This window comes from Nannospalax galili, unplaced genomic scaffold (genome assembly GCF_000622305.1).
Source record: "Nannospalax galili isolate Female #2095 unplaced genomic scaffold, S.galili_v1.0 scaffold284, whole genome shotgun sequence".
NCBI classification, from domain to species: domain Eukaryota; kingdom Metazoa; phylum Chordata; class Mammalia; order Rodentia; family Spalacidae; genus Nannospalax; species Nannospalax galili.
In genome coordinates this window covers 6,665,460-6,674,550 of record NW_008354281.1, presented here as the reverse complement: position 1 = coordinate 6,674,550, position 9,091 = coordinate 6,665,460, and the positions used below count along the sequence as shown (strand labels likewise).

Here is a 9,091-nt window from a genome sequence, read left to right as displayed (position 1 = left end):
GAGAAGATGACTTAGCAGTCCTTTGACTTCTAATGAACATAGGCAAATTTTGATTCTGAGCCATGTAGCCATGTAGTATTCTCCTGAGTTCTGTGTTTTAAACACAAAGGAGCTTGCTGCTGCTTAAGCAGATATGCTGGAAATCTTTTAGCTTACTTTCTTTTCTCTAAGGTCATGCAAAAAATGTGAGACATTTTCGTATACCACAAAGGTAATACAGCAGGCTGGAGTCACTCTGATCAAATTGCGGGAAATTCTTTTGTGAAATCTACCAGTGCCTCCTTTCCTCCATGTCTTCACGATTACATTGATCAACCACTGCAAGACACTTGTTGATTCTGAAGATAGGTTCTCATGACTTTATATGTATATGTTGCTGCTACAGGAAATATTTTGAATAATTATGCAGCAGAGATATATTCTGCTGTGCTCAACCGGGATTCTGGTAATCCATAGATATGCTAGTTGTACTTGAACTTAAGCAATTAATGCGCCACAAACTGAAGGGCACCATGTGATGTTCCAAACAACCCAGGGACAAATCCCTGTACAACCCATGTACACCTTCATATTTATATATTTTCTCGTTTATCAAACATTCTTTTGTATGGTGGCTGTGGAGGGCTACCAATAGAGTTCTGTGTTTTAAACACAAAGGAGCTTGCTGCTGCTTAAGCAGATATGCTGGAAATCTTCTTTTAGCTTACTTTCTTTTCTCTAAGGTCATGCAAAAAATGTGAGACATTTTCGTATACCACAAAGGTAATACAGCAGGCTGGAGTCACTCTGATCAAATTGGGAGCAATTCCTTTGTAAAATCCACTGATGCCTTCTTTCCTTGAAAGGGAGAAATAGGTACATGCTTAATTTTCTAAATAGCAAGTATGAATATACTAAAGGTTAATTAATACAAGGTATGGAATAAGCAGTGAAGCCTTACTCTATTTAAACATGGCTTTAAGTCCACATATATAATGAACTAAAGAGATACAGTTTATGAGCCATTTACATTTCTTTTATGAAGAGCTTTCAGAAGGAGGCTGAAGCAGGAGGACTGCCACAGGTTTGAGGCTGGCCTGGGCTACACATTAAGTACCATACCAGCAAGAGCTACACAGCAAGACCCTGTCTCAAAACAAAATGAAAAAAAAACAAACCAAAAACAAACAGTAAGTTCACGATCTAGCTTACATAACTGCTACAGAAAATAACAACACAACTAAAGTTTTATTTACCCAATGTCCAGAATAGGGAATAAGGCTTAGTAAGTTACCATATAGATTCTCATTCACTATTTCTTGACATGAACTAAATTTAAACATTTTCCTCAGGCATTTTAGAATTAAGGAAAACATGGGGCACTCTACCTATAATAATATAATTATTCTCAGACATAAAGCTAACTATCTCTTCCATACATAGAGGCAAGTATTTGTAAAAGTTACAGCGTCAGTAGCAGGAATAGGCCTTTTCAAACATATTCAACTAGGTTTCTGACTTCTTATCTACAATGCCAATCAAATACTTTGAAACTTAAATTCTGTTCTATTAATTTTTAAAAAATTTTCAGGGGCTGGAGAGATGGCTCAGCAGTTAAGAACACTGGCTGTTCTTGAAGACGACCTGGGTTCAAAACCCAGCATCCACATGGCAGCTAACAACTGTCCATAACTCTAGTTCCAGGGACTCCGACAGCTTCTTCTGTCCTCTGCGGGCAATGCACGACATGGGTACACTTACCTACACACAGGCAATATATACAATACACATACAATAAAAATAAAATATTTAAAAATTTTTTTTCAAATTTATTTTTTATTTTACGTATATGTGTGTATTGCCTGTATATATGTAAGTGCACCCGTATTGTGCAATGCCTGCAGAGGACAGAAGGGGCAGTTGGATCCCCTAAAAATAGAGTTATGGACAGTTGTTAGCTGGCATGTGGGTGCTGGGATTCGAACCCAGGTCTTTTGCAAGAACAGCCAGTGTTCTTAACCACTGGGCTATCTCTCCAGCCCCTGATCTATTAATTTTTCAAAGCACTTACATATGTTTCATTTTTCTTACAACCTTGTCAGAACTGACTATAAGCCATATTGCCAAGTGGGAAATTGAATTTTGTGTTTCAAAGCTTCATTTGTAAAATGAAGAAATCAGGCTTCAGAGACATTATCATCACATGTGGTAAATGGGAGCGCAAGGACAACCATCTCTGTCTTCACCATAGAAAACTGGCCATCGCTTTGAAAGTAGTCTGAAATAGTCTAAGACACGCAAGGCACTTCATCAAGCAACACTGATGCTCCTCCTGCTCTCACCTCCATGTCTTCATGATTACGTCCACGACACCACTGTAAGACACATGTTGATCCTGAAGACGGGCTCTCACAACTTGATATGGGTATGTTGCAGCTACAGCAAATATTTTGGATAATGCTGCAACAGAGATATATTCTGCTGTGCTCTAAAATGACAACATAAGACAGTGATGGTTTTCTTTAAATAGGACATCTTTAAAAATATAGAAGTAAAAATTACATCAGAAAAAAACATTCAAATAAATATATAAAAAATACGGTCCCATCCTTAACACAAAGTCTGTCTGCTTAATGTGGGGTTGTCTCATTATATAATTTTGTTTTTTTGAGACAGGGTCTCCCTGAAGCCCTAGTTGGCCTGGAACTTGCTATGTAGACCAGGTTGGCCTTGATCTCAGAGATTCACTTGCCTCTGCCTCCTAAGTGCTGGGGTTAAAGGTGTGTGCCACCATGTCTGGCCCATGACATTATTTTATTTAAATATTTTATTTATTAATTTTATTTTCTGTGTACAACTGTATTGCCTGCACGTGTGAAAGGGCACCTGTGTTGTACAATCCCTGCAGAGGTCAGAAGAGGGCGTTGGATGCCCTGGAACTGGAGTTATAAACAGTTGTTAGCTATCATGTGGGTGCTGGGAACTGAACCCAGGTCCTCTGCAAGAGGAGCCACCTCTCTTAATCGCTGAGCCATCTCTCCAGACCCACCACGTTAATTTTAAAAGAATCGTCTTACCAACTGGGCTTCTGGTAATCTATTGATATGCTGGTTGTATTTCAACTTCAGCAATTCATATGCCATAAACTGAAGGGCACCATGTGATGTTCCGAACAGCCCAGGGACAAATCCCTAAAAATGAATGATGAAGAAAAGTTAGACAGCTTTCAATAAAAGATGCATTTAAAATATTTTCTCTCTTTTATTAGTATATTACTTTAAGCAAATTCACTTAGGTTTTTACATAAATCATAACTTTTTTACGTAGGGTTAAAAACAGTACTCGCTTCTTTTTAAGACAGACAGGCAGAGAGCCAGAGAGGCAGACAGGCAGAGGCAGTCTGCTATGAGATCTAGGCCAGCCTGGTCTACACAGCGAGTTCTAGGTCAGCTAGGGCTACAGGGAGACCCTGTCTCAAAAAGACAAAAAAGAGGGGCTGGAGTGATGGCTCAGTGGTTAAGAGCACTGACTGCTCTCGCAGAGGACCTGGGTTTGATTCCCAGAACTCACATGGTGGCTACAAATCATGTCCTTAACTCCAGTTCCAGGGGAATCCAATGCCCTCTTCTGACCTCCACAGCATTGTACGACAGTGGTGCACTCACATACATGCAGGCAATACACTCATACACATAAAATTAAAAAAAATAATAATTAAAAAAAGGACAAAAAAGAAAAGAAAGGCAATGGTATTTCAAAGAATGGAGCATTTTTTAGTATTCTAAAAGAATAAGAAAAAAATGTAAGAAAATGCAAAATTAAATGATATAATTTTTAAAAATTTGTTCAGAGATCAGTAATCTATAACTTCAACTTCATAATGTTAATGATATTTTAAGTTATTGAACAATTCTTGAAAAACAAAGTAAAATTAAATGCATCTAATTTGGCCTAAGTCATATTTTTAATGGGGATAGGCAAAAGGGGATAGGCAAAAGGTGGTAGAAGAAGACAGGTGTGAGGCAGTTCCTTCACTGTTGGCTTGACTGGTGAGGTGAATGTGGGATGTGCATGTGAGGATGTCTCCACAAAGGATTAACTGAGGGGCAGACACTCCCTCAACACAGGTGGCACCATCCCTTGAGCTGGAGACCAGGAGTGAATGAAAGGTGGAAAGGGAGAAAGCCAGGACACACTGGCAGTTCTTCTTTCTGTTTATAGTTGGCATGCTGGGAACTGAGCTGCTTTGCCATTCCCTTCCCAACATGGTGGACTGATACCTCTGAAATTGCAAACCAAAATAATCTTCCTCCTTTAAATAGTTTCTGTCAGATATTATGGACACAGTGATATACAAAAGTAACTACTACAAGGACAAAGTAAGGAAAGAAAAAGTAAATTATAAAATCAGAAAACATCTTGCTGTGACTAGGAAATTTCAAATATACTGCATTCAATCCCCAGCAATGCAAAAACAAACAGTCAAGAGGCTGAATTTTTCTTCTCTTTTTGTTTTTGAGACAGGGTCTCCCTGTAGCCCCAGCTGGCCTGAACTTACTGAGATCCACCTGCCTCTACCTTCCAAGTGCTGGGATTAAAAAAGGTATGTGCCACCATGCCTGGCTTGGTTGTTTTCTTTTTTTTTTTTGAGACATGGTCTCCCTATAGGCCCAGCTGGCCTGGAACTCACTATGTAAATCAGGCTGGCTTTGAACTCAAGAGAGATCTGACTGCCTCTGCCTCCTGAGTGCTGGAATTAAAGACGTGCGCCACCACGCCCAGCTTTATTTTTTAATTTATACAATGTTTGCAGTCAAAAGTCCCAATAAAATAAGATCCCATTAAAACTCAGTGACCACTTCTACATGACCTCAGACACCACAATTTCCAAAGGCTATAATAAAAAATGGGTGATCTAGCAGTGTGACTTACTAAAAAGATACCTGAAAAAGTTTTAGATAGTTCTCACATCAGGGTCATGAAAACACACCTTATAATAATGAGGAGACACATCCTAAAGTACTATTTCAATATTATAAATGAGACTTAAGTTTTCATTCAACTCAATTCAAGGCAGTGAACAACAACAAAAAACCAGGCATGATGGCACATGTCTACAACCCCAGTCTTCAGGAAGCTTAGACTGGAAGATTAGGACTTCACAGCAAGCCTGGGCTACATAACAAGACTCTGTTAAAAAAACAACAATGACAACAACAAAAAAAAAACACCAAAACCCAAAACCAAACCTGAAGCAAGACAAAAAGCAAAAACATGAGCCAATATAAATTAAAATTATACAATTCTCAGTTATTCAAAATGGTATTTATGAGTATAACAATAAGTCATTAGGAATCAGTTTAATATGATAGCAATTTAGTAGAAAAATAACATTAGGTTCTCCCCTATAATCCCGTGATCCGTCTAGCCTCAGGTTCCTAAGCCTGATATTAATGTCAGGTATGGGCTCCAACATATGAAGCAGACCTGAAATCTAATGAAAGAGTGGTTGGTTACTCCCATAATATTTGTGCTGCTATTGCACCAGTGGGCATATATTGCCAAGCCAGTTGTTACTGTAATTCACATGATTCACAGTTGGGTAGGATTTATGATTATTTTTTCCTTCTAGTAGCATGCACAACGCCTTCCAACACTATAGATGTGGCTCTGAAGTCAGCATCTCTCAAGTCTCACCAGAGAAGTTTCCTTATGCAACAGATGGTGATTAACACAGAAGCCCGTAACTGGCCAATGTACAGAGAAGAGGTGGCTGCAGAGTGCTTATCCCTGAATAGGACATTCATATCAAATTTCTGCCTCCCAAAGCTCTCAGGTCATTATGGAAGAAGAGGAGGAAAGATTGTAAGAGCCAGAGGTGGTGGATGACTGGAAGGAAACAGTTTTCCAGACAGTTGGTCAATTACTCATATGAATACACAGTAATGGTGACAGCATGCGCAAGTCCCATGCAAACTCAAACCAGACAAAATTTCAGCAGACATGAGAAGTGGGTAAGAAACCCAACCCAACCTAAGGAAATCATGGCAACAGATGGCTGCTGGAAGAGTCATTCTCTTTCAAGGATGGGACTCTGGTAGGTTAACCAGGCTCCAGAGAATAGACCCACACTGAAGGACATCTGGGGACACTAATTAGACTTTTAGGCCTTATTATACATATAACAGACATTAAATTGGGCTCAGGGACAATAAGGAGAGGTGTGGATAGAAGAGGGGATCTAAATACCATCAAATTATATTGTAGGTGAATTGCAAACACTCATAAAAATGAAAGTAAGTATTTATGATAATTACCTTGTACCATCCACGCACACCTTCATATTTATATATTTTCACAAGTGCATCAAACATTCCTTTATACTGTTGCTGTGGAGGGCTAATAACACCACCATACTGTAGCATAAGGCGAGTTTTTGTTACCCATAATGGGTTTGTAATGCAGAGGGTCATGGCTCCTATAATCAGATTTAAAGATTACTGAATATAATTTAAAAGCTGAAATCATTAAACAAACACTATACTCAAATCATCTTAGTCTATTAGAGATTCATAACAGAGACAAATGAGCATATTTAAATCTCTAATGCTCAAAGAAAACTGCATAAAAAAATCAAGCTGATTAATTCGGAGAGTTGCCATCTTTATTATGATACCTATAATACACTTAAACCAAATGAAGAACAGCTTATTACATATAGACTGTTCTTCAACACTATACACACAAGCATAACAAAGGTCCATATAATGAAGAGCTGGGGGATATACTGAGATTTCCATAAACTAAGCATAGGTAGTCTAAAAGAACAAGGCAAGAAGTGGCTGTGTCTGCAACAGGAATTCTATCTCAACAGTGAAGATGGGGTCTCTAAGGCACAAGTCTTGAGGGGTCAGACTGTAAACTTAGTTTTTAGTGGTCAAAAAGTTCTTCCTGTGGTTTTGAGAGGTAAATTAAGAAAGAGATGAAAATACGAAATACTCTCCTTTTAAGGAAAGCAAAGCTATCTTGATTCCTAAACAGTGTGGCTAAATAACAGAGTTGCAGATCTTAGGAGTTGCCTAAACCAGAGGGACTATGGATTAATCAAAGAGAACTAGGAACTTGGTGCATCTGCATGTGTGCACACACATCCACCCCAGCTCCATTACAACCTTCCTCAAATCCATTCAAATTAATCACTATGCCTCAAAATAACCATGGAATCTAGGAGACTACATTTTACATTCTTTACAGAAAGTGATAATTTTGTTAAAAATTTCATCTGGTGGCAGGCATAGTAACATCAGCACTTGGGAGGTGGACAGGAAGATCAGGAGTTCATGGTCAGTCTGAGCATATTGTATGAGAATCTAAAACAAACAAAACCCCACATCTGGTTAAATTTCTGATTTTTTGAGTTTCCTGAGGAATTTTTCCACAAACAATATAAAATCCTATCATGATTCATGTCTCTGTTGGTCGAGTATTCAAAAGTAAGATAACTCTTGCCTTAAACATCCAATAACCATGAAGACACTAAGGTATCAAAGCAGGATTTGTGAACAATATGGGGCATACTCTCCTTCTGGACAGCATATAACAGGAGCAAAAGAATAAAGTTACTGAATATAATTTAAAAACTGAAATCATTAAACAAACACTATACTCAAATCATCTTAGTCTATTAGAGATTCATAACAGAGACAAATGAGCATATTTAAATCTCTAATGCTCAAAGAAAACTGCATAAAAAAATCAAGCTGATTAATTAGGAGAGTTGCCATCTTTATTATGATACCTATAATACATTAGTATTGTATAATGCTCCATTTAGTTATCATATAAAGATCTTGTTAAACTTTTATGGAATTTTATTCTTTTTGTTTAAATAAATAGTTTATTGAGAATTTAAAAAAAAAATCAAGCTGGGCATGGTGTTGCATGCACTCAGGAGGAAGAGGCAGGCAGATCTCTGTGCAATCCAGGCTAGCCTGATCTATATAGTGAGTTTCGGGCCAGCTGGGGCTACAGGAGACCCTGTCTTTAAAAACAAAAAAATTCAAACTTGGAGACAGAAGATCAGAAGGTCAAGGCCAGCCTGGCGTACGTATGGAATTCCAGGCAAGCCCAGGTGTGCGTGCCTGCTCTCCCCGCCATCCCCCACCTCCCTCTCGGAAAATGATGCTTTATGTTTACTCATTGTCTTACCAGCTTCAGCAGCTGAGATGAGGTATTCTGTTGGCTCTAACAGTTCAGCTCTTCCTTCTGTCTTATATGATTTGATGGCATTGTAACTAAAAATATTAAATACAAACAGTTTCATTTGAACAGAATCTGTTTTAAGGTGTAACTTAGTAGCACTATCCCCAAAGTAAAAGTCAGTGCATAATGAAACCATAAACTAAGACCTCATTTAAGAACAGATACGTTAGAAATGGCTAACAGTAGGATTACATCATCCTCACCATAAACAAATACATCTAGCAATACATACGTGACATATTCTATTGATGTGTTCAGCAAATAACAATACAACTGGGAGGAGAGGATGTTATGATGGTGTGGACACTGGGAAGAAAAGAACAAGATCAAAGAAGGGGTCCCAAACAGATACATGCTGAGCACCTATGTTCAGGAACAACACTCAGCTTTACAATAAATAAAAAGGGAGCAGATTAATTAGGAACACAGTGGTATACAAACAGCCATAAAGGGCAACATGGTACCCTAAGACAGTCAGAAACTGAGGTCTTGTGTAGGAGGTGGCATTGAGCTGGGTACTGAGACAGGCTGTTTCAATGGGGAAAGAGATAAGCATGGGGGAAAGTGATAATGGAATGGATGACAAGCTAGGGACAGCAAAGCCACAGAGACAGGTAGGCTGAGACGTGTGTCTTGTTCAGCAGAAAACAGCTACTAAATATTTCCGAGCCAAAGTGATAAACCAGGCCTGTTGCTTTGTTTGTTTTGGTTTCTTTTACTATCATTTTAGCATACTGACTCTTTCGGAACTTCATGCATTGTAATTTGATCATATTCAGACCTTCTTCCCCATCTCTACTCCCCCCGTACTACTACATGCCCCCGCCAACTTCGTGTCCTCTATTTTATA

General features: G+C 38.6%; 1 protein-coding gene across 1 annotated transcript in view; it reads right to left on the bottom strand.

Moving 5' to 3' along the window:
* Positions 1-633: 633 nt before the first annotated feature.
* Positions 634-9,091, bottom strand: part of Slc25a32 (solute carrier family 25 member 32) — a 20,298-nt gene continuing 11,840 nt past the window's right edge. The window contains exons 3-7 of the mRNA XM_008851546.2: positions 8,188-8,273; positions 6,297-6,457; positions 3,057-3,170; positions 2,322-2,467; positions 634-837 (exon numbers count right to left, since the gene is read on the bottom strand). Of these exons, the coding sequence (XP_008849768.1) occupies positions 699-837; positions 2,322-2,467; positions 3,057-3,170; positions 6,297-6,457; positions 8,188-8,273 (646 nt within the window). The 3' untranslated portion in view covers positions 634-698. The remainder of the gene's footprint in view (positions 838-2,321; positions 2,468-3,056; positions 3,171-6,296; positions 6,458-8,187; positions 8,274-9,091) is intronic.